The sequence below is a fragment of the Pan paniscus genome, chromosome 18 (assembly GCF_029289425.2).
Source record: "Pan paniscus chromosome 18, NHGRI_mPanPan1-v2.0_pri, whole genome shotgun sequence".
Lineage (NCBI taxonomy): Eukaryota > Metazoa > Chordata > Mammalia > Primates > Hominidae > Pan > Pan paniscus.
The window spans coordinates 3,614,112-3,628,011 of NC_073267.2; the positions used below are offsets into that span (position 1 = coordinate 3,614,112).

Genomic DNA, 13,900 nt, shown 5'->3' on the forward strand with positions numbered 1-13,900 from the left:
ATAAAGAATGCCTGAGACTGGGTAATGTATAAAGAAAAGAAGTTTAACTGACTCACAGTTCCACATGGCTGGGGAAGCCTGAGGAAGCTTACAATCATGGGGGAAGGCGGAAGAGAAGCAAGGCACGTCCTACATGGCAGCAGGAGAAGCAGGGTGGGGGGAACTACCAAACACTTTTGTCTGCGTGTTTGTGTGTTTTTTTTATTTGAGATGGAGTTTCGCTCTCGTCGCCCAGGCTGGAGTGCAATGGGGTGATCTCGGCTCACTGCAACCTCTGTCTCTCTGGTTCAAGTGATTCTCCTGCCTCAGCCTGCTGAGTAGCTGGGGTTAGAGGCATGCGCCACCATACCAGGCTAATTTTGTATTTTTAGTACAGATGGGGCTTCACCATGTTGGCCAGGCTGGTCTTGAACTCCTGACCTCAGGTGATCTGCCCACCTCGGCCTCCCAAAGTGCTGGGATTACAGGCATGAGCCACCGCGCCCGGCTGCCAAACACTTTTAACCCACCAGATCTTGTGAGAACTCACTCACTTACACCAGAAGTGCATGGGGGAAACCGCCCCCATGATGCAATCATCTCCAGCCCGGCCCCTCCCTCGACATGTGGGGATTACAGTTTGAGATGATTGGGGTAAGGACACAGAGAAAACCATCTCATTCTGCCCCTGGACCCTCCCAAACCTCATGTCCTTCTCACATTTCAAAACTCAATCATGCCTTCCCAACAGTCCCCCAAAGTCTAAACTCATTCCAACATCAACCCAAAAGGCCAATCCAAAGTCTCACCTGAGACAAGGCAAGTCCCTTCTGCCTATAAGCCTGTAAATTCAAAAGCAAGTTAGTTACTTCCAAGACACATTGGGGGCACAGGCATTGGGTAAATGTTCCCTTTCCAAAATGGAGAAATTGGCCAAAAAAGGGGGCTACAGGCCTCAGGCAAGACCCAAATCCACCAGGGCAGTTGTTAAATCTTAAAGCTCCCAAGTGATCTCTTTGGCTCCATGTCTCACGTCCAGGGCTCGCTGATGCAAGGGGTGGGTTCCCAGGGCCTCGGGCAGCTCCGCCCCTGTGGCTCTGCAGGGTGCAGCCCCCGCAGCTGCTTTCATGGGCTGGTGCTGAGTGCCTGCGGCTTTTCCAGGCACAGCGTACAAACTCTTGGTGGATCTACCATTCTGGGGTCTGGAGGAGAGTGGTCTTCTTCTCACAGCTCCACTAGGCAGTGCCCCAGTAGAGAGTCTGTGTGGGGGCTCCAAGCCCACATTTCCTCTCTGCATTGCCCCAGTAGCCGTTCTCCATGGCGACCTGTGCGTGGTCATCCAGGCATTTCCATCCATCCCCTGAAATCTAGGCGGAGGCCCCCAAAGCCCAGCTCTTGTCTTCTGCAGACCTGCAGGCCCAACACCACGTGGAAGCTGCCAAGGCTTGGGACTTGCACCTTCGGAAGCGACGGCCTGAGCTGTACCTTGGCCTTCTTTAGCCACAGCTGGAGCTGGAGTGGCTGGGGCACAGGGCGCCACGTCCCGAGGCTGCACAGAGCAGCGGGGCCCTAGGCCTAGCTTGAATTAATCCCCAGGAAATGGGTTTTCTTTTCTACCACATGGTCAGGCTGCAAATTTTCCATCTTTTATGCTCTGCTTCCCTTTTAAGTATAAGTTCTAATTCCAAAGCATCTCTTTGTGAGTGCATGTAACCGTATGCTTTCAAGAAAACACAGGTCACCTGTTGAATGCTTTGGTGCTTAGAAATTTCTACTGCTGGCGGAGTGCAGTGGCTCATGTCTGTAATCCCAGCACTTTGGGAGGCCGAGGCCGGCAGATCACGAAGTCAGGATGTCGAGACCATCCCGGCCAACATGGTGAAACGCTATCTGGACTAAAAATGCAAAAATTAGCTAGGCATGGTGGCACACGCCTGTAATCCCAGCTACTTGGGAGGTTGAGGCAGGAGAACCACTTGAACCAGGGAGTCCAAGGTTACAGTGGGCCAAGATTGCGCCACTGTACTCCAGCCTGGTGAAGGACCAAGACTCCATCTCAAACAAACAAACAAAAAAAACAAGGGACAGGTTCTTGCTATGTTGCTGAGGCTGCAGTGCAGTGGTGCAATCATAGGTCACTGCTATGGATGGATGGACAGATGCGTGCACAGAGGCAGGGATGGATGGACAGATGCATGCACAAACACGCTGAGCGCCTACTAGCACAAGACAAGACATACAGGGTTCTGCTCTCCCCGGGTACACAGGTTTGAGATCCAATGGGAAAGCAGTGAGCCAGCTGAGTCAGGGGTACGAGGAGACACTGAGCAGAGAAATGACCCGGGACATCTGAGGCCAGAAGCCAAAACTATGGCATCAGTAGGGAGACTGCAGAAGGCGGCAGGTCCCGGATCACCAAGGGCCTTGAAAGCATGTGGAAGACTTTGTTCAATGGGGGAATCATTAAGGCGTTTTGCATTCCGGAACTATCATCAGCTTCAGCAGGGGACAGAGGGTAGGATAGAGGCAGGGAGGCAGGAAGTTCTCGCAGGGTCCAGGCAAGAGATGGTGGAGTGTGGTCCCGGGGAAGGGGGAAGTGGATGGATCTGAGGGAGGTTCAGTTAGGATGGGCAAGGATTGAGATCTGGCTGGATCCTGGTGACAGGGGAGATGAGGCTGGGGCCCTTGGAGGATGGCGTCCTGGTGCTGTTAATGCAGGTGTGAGAGTGGGAGGAGGAGGAGCAGGCTGGCAGAAGGCAGGCACAAGTGCAGATCTGGGCGAGAGTCTGCAGCGCTCCGGGCTGGCCACACGGGTGGGGCAAGGGAGGTGGAGGATCCTGCCCTAGAGCTTGGTCTCCTCTGTCTGAGGTCAGGTTCCCCAGAGGTGGGGCTCCAGAGGGAAACTCTTGTGCAAGCAGTTTCTCAGGGGCCATGTGCTGAGGGGAATGGGGAGCAGGAACAGCCTAGAAGCTGAGTGAGGATGTGGTCTCAGCTGGAGAGGAGGCTGATCGCATGGGAGCTCTGCAGCAGGGATGGCAATGCCGGGGAGGCGGTCCCGCCTGAGGCCAGGCCCAGCTCTTTGTAGCCCCATGTTAACTACATTGGCTGCTGGGGAGCCTGAGTGACGGGGGAAGGGGGCAGCCAGGGAGGGTGCCTAGGCCCTGCGGAGGGCTTGGTGAGGCAGAGGCTGGGGAGGCTGTGTGCCTCAACATTCACATATGGGCTTCGGCTAGGCGTGGTGGCACATGCTTGTAGTCCCAGCTACTCAGGAGGCTAAGGCAGGAGGATTGCTTGAGTCAGGGAGGTTGAGACTGCAATGAGCTGTGTTCACACCACTGCACTGCGGCCTGGGTGACAAAGTGAGACCCTGTCACACACACACAAAAAGAGAATGTGGGCTTCAAAGTTGAATTCAAGTAAGTCAGGGTTCTTCCACTTGTAATGAACAACTTCCTTAACCTCATTGTCTCAGGTTCCTCACCTGAGAAATGCGAGGAGAACGGCGCCTGCTGGTGGCGTGGGCTTGCCGATGAAATGAGCGATTCACCCATGCCTCTCAGCACAGGGCCTGCCCCGGGCCGCATACTGTGCATTGTCAGCTGCTGTCGGAGCTGGGCTAGCGGTCGCCTTGAGAGCCAGCAGTCCACGGGGGTTGGCGAGCTTCTGGGAGGAAAGGGTGGAACGTGACTGTCAGGTACAGAGCTACAGAGAACCCCAGCATGAAGGAGTAGGTGGCAGGGGAGAAGAACTCAACAGAGATGGGGAAAGACTGAGCCCAAAGGTGATCAAGAAAAAGAGTGAACGAGGAGGTGGTCAGCCGCGGCTGGGGCAAAAACAAGCCCAGTAAGTTACATGGGCCTATGTTTGGTCCTCCAGGGACAAGGTGACCTTTTTATTGCCTGTAGGCCCAGTGGGTTGCGGAAGAATTTAGGCGGCAGTGGGCTTAGGCATGAGAGGAGCGGAGGAAGTGAAGATTGAGTTGAGACCACTGGCTGGAGAACTTGACCAGGAAGGGAGGGCAGAGAGCGGCGTGGAGTCGGGGGAGGGAATAGGTCCAATGAGCGTCTTAGGATGAAGGAGTTGTGAGCACTCAGTACAGGATAAGCTGATACAAAGAAAGGGATGGAGGATGGATAGACTGACAGATGCATGCACAGAGGCAGGGTTGGATAGCATGACAGATGCATGCACAGAGGCAGGGATGGATAGATGGACAGAGGCATGCACAGAGAGAGGGATGGATAGATGGACAGATGCATGCATAGAGGCAGGGATGGATGGATGGACAGATGCATGCACAGAGGCAGGAATGGAGAGACAGATGAATGCAAACAGGTAGGGATGGATGGACAGATGCCTACGCAGAGGCAGGGATGAATGGATAGATGGATGCACAGGGGCAGGGATGGATGAATGGACAGATGCATGCACAGAGGCAGGTATGTATGGACGGATGCATGTGCAGAGGCAAGGATGAATGGATGGGTAGATGCATGCACAGAGGCAAGGATGGATAGACGGATAGATGAATGCACAGAGGCAGGGATGTACAGAAGGATGCATGCACAGAGGCAGGGATGGACGGAGGGACAGATGCAGGCATAGAGGCAGGGATGGATGGACAGACAGATGCATACACATAGGCAGGGATAGATGGACAGATACAGGCACAGAGGCAGGGATGGATGGACAGATGCAGGCACAGAGGCAGGGACAGACAGACAGATGCATGCACAGAGGCGTGTATGAATGGTTGGAAGGATGCATGCACAGAGGCAGTGATGGATGGGTGGGGAGATTGGATGGATAGATGCTGGTAGGTCGTTCTTGTCCTGGAGGAGGTGATCCAGGCTAAGTCCTCACACCGGGAGGGGCAGGAGGAGAGCATGGGGAGATACAGCTGTGTGTCCCAGTGCACTGGAAGTTACAGATGACATCGATGTCCTGTCCTGATGAAACAGGAAACACAATTGTCATTTGAAAGTTGGGGCTGAGGGCCGGGCGCAGTGGCTGACACCTGTAATCCCAGCACTTTGGGAGGCTGAGGCGGGGGGGGGATCACCTGAGGTCAGGAGTTTGAGACCAGCCTGGCCAACATGGTGAAACCCCGTCTCTACTAAAAATACAAAAATTAGCTGGGTGTGTTGGGGGGGCGCCTGTAATCCCAGCTACTCAGGAGGCTGAGGCAGGAGAATCACTTGAACCCAGGAGGCAGAGGTTGCAGTGAGCTGAGATCATGCCATTGCACTCCAGCCTGGGTGACAGAGGAAGACACCGTCTCAAAAAAAAAAAAAAAGAGAAAAGAAAGTTGGGGGCTGGGGCTGGATGGAAGCTTGAGGGGCTGTGGGCCTGGCATGGGGCTGAGGGGAGTGTGCAGGAGCTGCCTGCCAAAGCCTGGGGCAAGGATGATAGGAGGTGCTGGGGCCCCTGTGGACTGCCCTCTGAGAATCTCGTGAGGCTGGGTCTGCACAGTTGTGGTTGTGTAACTTCCCCCAGATGCATGGTGTGACAAGGGTGCAGGAAGGGGTGCAGGGCCCGGAAGCTCAGTGTGGTTAAAGAGATGCAAGGCAGGATAGAAGGTGAGAGATGAATGATATGGCCCTGATCAAAACACCAAACGTTTTCAGTTTCTCAGAAAAAGGACTCAGAGCAACAAGAGAACCTACAGTCAACAAGGACATTCATCAGCGCACATGTGATTTGAGCAAGACCACTGAAGCCCCTGCTGAAAGGCAGGCTGGCAGAGCCAGGGTACCTGGCCATCTACCTTGAAGTCTCTGTGCCTCAGTTTCCTCCTCTGTAAAATGGACATAGGGGACAGGTTTGGTGAGAAGTGAATGAAAACGTGTTTGCTACCCCTCTTAGGACTCACGATTCATGCTTAAGACGCTCAGCGAGTGGCTTTAGGGACCAAGAGAAATTTGCTTTTCAGTTCACCAGGTCGTTACCTATGAACCTGCCCTGAACAGTGCTGACCTTAGTTAGAGATGGCCATGAAACTCATCCGCATGGGGTAATTGGGGCCTCCCTGTGGTGCTGCAGGGCTATGTCTCTGTCTTGGTTTCTTCAGGCCTCTCAGCAGCTGGAGCAGGAGCTGGCAGGCAGCTCACCGATGGATAAGGAGCTGGGCTTTGGCCAGGGCTGACGTGGGAAGCGTCTCGGTCCTGCTGGTCCTGGCGCCTGAGCTGAATCCGGAGGGAAGAGGCTGCTGTGGTGGGAAGAGGCTGGGAGCCAGGCCTGGCGCTGGGGCTGGCAGGCTGTGTTCTGAGAGTGCCTGCTAGAGGAGCTCTGTGTTCCCAAGGAGATGGAGGAAGACCTGGGGTGGGGGTGGTACAGGGTAGGGAGAGGAGGGGCAGAGGCTGTGGACAGGGAGATGGGGAAGGGGGGATGGAGGACTCAAGGGATGTAAGGGATATGGCTTGAGGAGGGATGGGGGCAGGAATGAGGGAGGGTCTTGGGTCAAGGACATGGACCTACATCCCCAGCAGATGGGGGAGATGGGTGAGGGTTGCTGACCATAGACTGGAGCTGGGAGAAGGGTATGCTGCCGGGGCTGGGGCTGCCAGCAGAGAATGGCACGCACCTTATAGGCTCCTGCCCCTGCCCCACTGCACCCTCAAGTTCAAGTTTCTTTTTCTTTTCTTTCTTTTTTTGAGACGGGGCCTTGTTCTGTCGTCCAGGCTGGAGTTCAGTGACATGGTCATGCGTCACTGCAGCCTCGACCTCCCCAGCTCAAGCAAGCCTCCTGCCTCCCTGCCTCAGCTTGGAACCTGAGTAGCTGGGACCACAGGCGTGCACCACCATTCCTGGCTATTTTTTAATTTTTTTGTAGAGAAGGGGGTTCTCCTTATTTGCCCAGGCTGGTCTTGAGCTCCTGGGCTCAAGTGAAACTCCCACCTGAGCCTCCCAAAGTGCTAGGATTACAGGAGTGAGCCACCACACCCAGCTCCTTCCCCTCAAACTTCTGTGCAAAAAGTGCTCCCTTCCCAGAGGAGGGTCCCCATCTGTGTGTAAGGTGGCCCCTTCCTCTATGTGTTCTCTGGGTCGCTTCAGCTCTGTGGCCCAGTGTCCAGCACAGCCATGCTGAGTGGGTGACTGGAGACAGGGATCATGGAGGATTGGGGCAGGGGGGTGCTGGGCAGAGGCGGCTGGGGTCACCTCTGGAAGGTGTCCTGCTGTTCCTGTTGGCTGCAGCTGCACTTGCAGGGCCTTCCTGTGCCCCCCTTTCCTGGTGCAGGGGCAACCTCCGCTTGCCAAGACCAGCTCGGTCAGGGAGATCCTAAACCAGGGGCGCTAGAGGAATTAAAAGACACACACACAGAAATACAGAGGTGTGAAGTGGGAAATCAGGGGTCTGACAGCCTTCAGAGCTGAGAGCCCGGAACAGAGGTTTACCCACAGATTTATTAATAGTACGTCAGTCATTAGCATTGTTTCTATAGATAATAGATTAACTAAAACTATCCATTATGGGAAATGAAGGGATGGGCCGAAGTAAAGGGGTGGGTCTGGTTAGTTACCTGCAGCAGGAGTGTGTCTTTAAGGCACAGATCACTCAGGCTATTGTTTGTGGTTTAAGAACGCCTTTAAGCGGTTTTCCGCCCTGGGTGGGCCAGGTGTCCCTTGCCCTCATTCCGGTAAACCCACAACCTTCCAGCGTGGGTGTCACGGCCATCATGAACGTGTCACAGTGCTGCAGAGATTTCGTTTATAGCCAGTTTTGGGGCCAGTTTATGGCCAGATCTTGGGGGGCCTGTTCCCAACATGTTCCCCCTTCTTTGATTTGCAACTCGATAAAAGCAAAGGCAGCTTTGTCACTGTGAGTTACTTCTCGCAGGAGTTAGGATCCACATCTGCAGACTATACAAAGACAAACAACACAGATTAAAAGCACAAACATCATTGAAATTACAGAGCTTCCAAGTATTTTTATCCATTTTAATGGGTTACTAGCTGCAAATCTGTCTGCAGTTCCTTTAAGCACTCCAGTTGCTGGTATTAAGGTCAGGTGTGCCTGGGATGCTTTAAATATTTTTTCTTTTAATTTTACTGTATCCAAAAAGCTTGTAGAGTGTCCTTCTAGATGCTTTATTCTTTCCCCAATTTTGATCTTATTAAGAGCTATTAATGGTTTCTACAAATCCTTAATGTTTAGCTCCTAGAGCAGGCCATATCATTTGAGGTTGAGGTGCCACTATACCACCATGGTTCCAGATAACAGGAACTTTTGCCATACTTCTTATCGTTTCTACCATCTGACCATTTTGTTCAGACCAGCTGCACATAGTGTGGCCGTGGCACGCAGACTGAGAGGTGCAATTTAAGCTAAACATCCCCTTAGGGGACCAATTAATAGTGATTCCATAGGAATCGTTGTGCAGCACCTCTGCCTGTTCTGCAATGCAGTCTTCCTAAACAAGTACGTTCATTTCATTTTTTCTGGCCAGGTTCAATTTTGTTTACAAATAGGTTTTTAAGGGCGGTATGCCTCAATTATAGGAGCAGATTATGGTAAATACTGAGATCAGAAAGCATGTGTAACTGTGTCATAGAGTGATTACATCTAGGCATTATTGCCAGCCAAGGTTGATAAATATGCCCAATAAGTATAATTGTTCTCTGTGTCAGCCCTTATTGAAGGAATACTCACAGCACTGGTGATAACTGCTATCATAGCTACCATGAAATTACTCATTGTGACTGGTTGTCCCGCTTTCCTCAGGTTTTCTTCTGCCATCTGTGACAGCTTCTTGATCTGTCCCCAGGTGGGTGGCTGTGTTCGACAGGTGTTGCTCGTGACAGTTGGGGTCCTCCTCAGTGTCAGTCTCAACATGGCTGCAACTGGGGCATCCTCGGGATCCTCCCGGAGTCTCTTCCTCAGCATCTGACTCATGATAAGATTTCAGGTGTCTTGATGGTATCCAAACCAGCTGTTGATTTTGGCCTGGAGAAACACAAGCATAACTTCTACCCCAAGTTATTATTTTACCTGTTTCCCAACTTTTTGTTATCAGATCTCTCCACCAAACCAGTTGTTCTGCTTCCGTCTTTGCAGCTGGTTTCTGGAGATGCTGTTCAGCTGCTGATGACATCTGGCCTTTGGGCAATTTCAAAAAATTTAAAGTTAATAATGCTAGATTCAATTGTGTATGGACTGTCCCATAATCCCTATCTCTCCCCCTTTTTTGTTTTTGTCATCAGTTGTTTATCTGTATGAAATAGTAACTGAGCATTTTTAATTAACTGTGTGGAATGAGCCACATATGAAGAATCAGAAATCACATTAATAGGCTATCAAAAGCAGTCAATACCTCAATTACAGCTACAAACTTTGCTTTTTATAAGGCATCTGGAAAACTACTTTTTGAGCCAGAATAAGAAGCTTTACCATTACTAGACCCATCTGTAAAACAATGAAAACACTTAGCAGGCTGCAGGTTGTTGACTGCAGGAATTGTAAATGCAAACCATTCACAGTCTTGCTTAGCTAAGGGGATAGTAAAGAAACAGTCTTTTAAATCTATGACTATTAAAGGCCAATTTTTTGGAATTATAGCAGGAGAAGGCAGTCCTGGCTGTCATGCTCCCATAGGTTGTGTAACTGAATTAATGGCTCTTAAGTCGGTTAACATTCTCCATTTACCTGATTTTTTTTTTAATTATGAAAACTGGAGAATTCCAAGGGGAAAATGTTGGCGCTATGTGCCCATTTTCTAATTGTTCAGTAACTAATTTCTCTAAAGCCTCCAGTTTCTATTTACTTAGCAGCCATTTTTCTATCCAAATTGGCTTTTCTGTTAACTGTTTTAAAGGTGTAGGTTCTGAGGCTTAACAATGGCCGCCATCAAAAATGATATCCTAAACCTTGGCGGGAACTTTGTCTTTCCCATTGAAGCGGTTTTTTCAAACCTTGCAAATTTTTTTTCTAGTCCCGTACCAGGGACATACCCCATTTCATGCATGATATGTTGACTTTGAGGGCTATATAATTGTTCTGGAATTAGAACTTGTGCTCCCCATTGTTGTAATAAATCTCTTCTCCATAAATTTACAGGCACAGAAGTTATAATTGGTTGAATATTCCCAGGTTGTCCATCGGGCCCCTCACAATGCAGAATATAACTACTTTGATATACTTCAGGGGCTTTACCAACTCCAACTATGTTAAATTGAGCGGGTTGACTTGGCCATGCGGATGGCCAGTGCTGTAGAGAAATGATTGAAATGTCTGCTCCTGTATCTACCAAACCTTTACATTTCTTTCCCTGAATAGTTATTTCACAGGTAGGACGTTTATCAGCAATTTGATTTACCCAATAAGCCACTTTGCCTTGTTTATTTGTGCTTCCAAATCCTCCTGTTCGTTTAGTTCCACTTTTCCCCATTCCCACATACGGCACAATCAGGAGCTGTGATACATATTCTCCTGGCTCTGCTTTCCAGGGAACAGAAGTAGATATAACAATTTGAATTTCCCTATTGTGATCTGAATCAATGACTCCTGTATGTATTTGTACCCCTTTTAAACTTAAACTAGACCTTCCTAAAAGTAATCCTATTGCCCCGCTGGCAAGGGTCCACAGACTCCTGTTGAGACCTTTTGCAGGTGTTCCCCTGGCAGAAAGCTCACGGCTTTCGTGCAGCATAAATCTACTGCGGCACTATCGGCTGTGGCGGGGGACAGACATTGTACGGGGGTGAGGGAAAGGCCTGAGCTGGAAATGCCCTGATTTAGAACCGGGCCCGGGACGGGCACCTCATGGCATTTCCCGAAATCGGGTTTCCAGCTTTATCAAACTTAGAGTGACACTGATTAGCCCAATGTTTTCCTTTTTTACATTTTGGACATATTTCAGGCTCAGCAGTTTTCTTTTTTCCCCTATCTCGTGGCCTGACTCCTTGATATTTTCTACATTCTTTTTTAGTATGAATATCTTGTTTAAATTCTTTGAGTAATTTAAAAGGGAAAGGCTCAAATGTAGCTATAATATTTCCCTGTTGATCTGGGGGGTGTATCCTAACAGTGAACTGCCAAGCCTCTAAATCACCCTCTCGTCTAGCTTGCTGAGTTCCTGCCTGAATAGAACTAAGAGAGGTCGCTCGAGGTGCTGCTCAGTCACTGGAGCAACTACTTTTCGCCCAGTATCCTCCGGAAAAGAAAGATCTGGAGGGTCAGGCCGCTCTTTTTCTTCAAAATAATAAGTAGGGGGTGCAGAAGGGTAGGGATGAACGTCTCCCTCCTTTGCCGCTTTAGCTTCAGCTGGCAAATAAACCTGCTCTGTAACCTCTTCTGTTACTTCGTTATACTCTCCTCCCTCCTCATTAGCTTGAAAAGGTTCCAAGGTGGAAGGAACCAGACCCCAAACCAATCCCATTGTTACCCTGATGCTTCCGAGCTCCCCTTCTTACTCACCATGGGGATTGCTTTAAGAATACTCGGGTGTCCTCCAGCTCCTTCCACGTTCTCCAACCATCGCTCCGGCGACCCTTCGACCTGGATTCGAGCCTCGGTCGGGGAGACCCTAACCCAGCGGCGCTAGAGGAATTAAAGACACACACACAGAAGTACAGAGGTGTGAAGTGGGAAATCAGGGGTCTCACAGCCTTCAGAGCTGAGAGCCCCAACAGAGGTTTACCCACGTATTTATTAACAGCAAGTCAGTCATTAGCATTGTTTCTATAGATATTCCATTAACTAAAAGTATCCCTTATGTGAAGCGAAGGGACGGGTGGAAATAAAGGGGTGGGTCTGGCTAGTGAACTGCAGCAGGAGCATGTCCTTAAGGCACAGATCGCTCAGGCTATTGTTTGTGGTTTAAGAACGCCTTTAAGCGGTTTTCCATTCTGGGTAGGCCAGGTGTTCCTTGCCCTCATTCCGGTAAACCCACAACCTTCCAGTGTGGGCGTCATGGCCATCATGAACGTGTCACTGTGCTGCAGAGACTTTGTTTATAGCCAGGAAACCAACACCTGTGGGCCTCCGTCTCCCAGGCTCAGGAAAAGGCTGACAGGCCGGGGTGTGGCCAGGGCCTGGGGCTGACACCCTCACCTACAGACACTGAATGGTGCTCCCATTCCACAGGAGCTCACTCCTCTACTTGAAAAAGAAAGGGATGGATTACGGTGCCGAGGCAACAGATCCCCTGTCCCGGATGTTGAGGATCCCGCAACCGAGGAGCCTGGGGAGAGCTTTTGTGACGAGGTCATGAGATGGTTCCAGGCCATGCTGCAGCGGCTGCAGAGCTGGTGGCACGGGGTTCTGGCCTGGGTGAAGGAGAAGGTGGTGGCCCTGGTCCATGCAGTGCAGGCCCTCTGGAAACAGTTCCAGAGTTTCTGCTGCTCTTTGTCAGAGCTCTTCATGTCCTCTTTCCAGTCCTACGGAGCCACACGGGGGGCAAGGAGGAGCTGACACCCCAGAAGTGCTCTGAACCCCAATCCTCAAAATGAAGATACTGACACCACCTTTGCCCTCCCCGTCACCGTGCACCCACCCTGACCCCTCCCTCAGCTGTCCTGTGCCCCGCCCCCCTCCCGCACACTCAGTCCCCCTGCCTGGCGTTCCTGCCACAGCTCTGACCTGGCGAAGTCGCCCTGGCATCTTAATAAAACCTGCTTATACTTCCCTGGCAGGGGAAATACCATGATCGCAGAGGTGGGTTTCCCAGGGCAAGGCTGATCTGTTGCTGTATTAGTCCATTTTCACACAGCTATAAAGAATACCTAAGGGCTGGGCGCAGTGGCTCACGCTTGTGATCCCAGCACTTTGGGAGGCCAAGGCGGGAGGATTACGAGGTCAGGAGATCGAGACCATCCTGGCTAACAGGTGAAGCCCTGTCTCTACTAAAAATACAAAAAATTAGCCGGGCGTGGTGGCGGGAGCCTGTAGTCCCAGCTACTCCGGAGGCTGAGGCAGGAGAATGGCGTGAACCCAGGAGGCGGAGCTTGCAGTGAGCCGAGATCGTGCCACTGCACTCCAGCCTGGGAGACAGCAAGACTCCATCAAAAAAAAAAAAAACAAAAACAAAGAATGCCTGAGACTGGGTAATTTATAAACAAAAGAAATTTAATTGACTCAAAGTTCCACATGGCTGGGGAGGCCTGAGGAAACTTGCAATCATGGGGGAAGGCTAAAGAGAAACAAGGCACGTCCTACATGGCAGCAGGAGAAGCAAGGTTGGGGGAACTGCTATACATCTTTTTTTTTTTTTTTTTTTTTTGAGATGGAGTTGTGCTTTTGTCGCCCAGGCTGGAGTGTAATGGAGTGATCTTGGCTCACTGCAACTTCTGCCTCCCTGGTTCAAGCGATTCTCCTGCCTCAGCCTGCTGAGTAGCTGAGATTACAGGCATGCACCACCATGCCAGGCTAATTTTGTGTTTTTAGTACAGATGGGGTTTCACCATGTTGGCCAGGCTGGTCTTGAACTCCTGACCTCAGGTGATCCGCCCACCTCGGCCTCCCAAAGTGCTGGGATTACAGGCATGAACCACCACACCCGGCTGCCAAACACTTTTAAACCATCAGATCTTGTGAGAACTCACTCACACCAGAAGCGCATGGGGGAAACTGCCCCCATGATCCAGTCACCTCCAACCGGGCCCCTCCCTTGACATGTGGGGATTACAGTTTGAGATGATTTGGGTGAGGACACAGAGAAAACCGCCTCATTCTGCCCCTGGACCCTCCCAAACCTCATGTCCTTCTCACATTTCAAAACTCAATCATGCCTTCCCAACAGTCCCCCAAAGTCTAAACTCATTCCAACATCAACCCAAAAGGCCAATCCAAAGTCTCACCTGAGACAAGGCAAGTCCCTTCTGCCTATAAGCCTGTAAATTCAAAAGCAAGTTAGTTACTTCCAAGACACATTGGGGGCACAGGCATTGGGTAAATGTTCCCTTTCCAAAATGGAGAAATTGGCCA

General features: G+C 50.9%; 1 protein-coding gene, 1 long non-coding RNA gene and 1 pseudogene across 2 annotated transcripts; 1 reads left to right on the top strand and 2 right to left on the bottom strand.

Moving 5' to 3' along the window:
* Positions 1–22: 22 nt before the first annotated feature.
* Positions 23–7,833, bottom strand: LOC129394337 (uncharacterized). Its single transcript, XR_008621532.2, has 3 exons — positions 5,956–7,833; positions 3,461–3,642; positions 23–3,346 (listed from the first exon to the last, which is right to left on the bottom strand). It is a non-coding gene; the product is annotated as an uncharacterized LOC129394337 (long non-coding RNA).
* Positions 3,828–5,961, bottom strand: LOC106633879 (uncharacterized). Its single transcript, XM_055100738.2, is given in 4 exon segments — positions 3,828–4,076; positions 4,078–4,325; positions 4,328–4,484; positions 4,486–5,961. Coding segments are annotated over 4 exon segments (915 nt in total). The 5' UTR covers positions 4,747–5,961.
* A 4,054-nt stretch (positions 7,834–11,887) lies between the features above and the next one.
* Positions 11,888–12,562, top strand: LOC129394318 (interleukin-32-like; annotated as a pseudogene).
* The last annotated feature ends 1,338 nt before the right edge of the window (positions 12,563–13,900 follow it).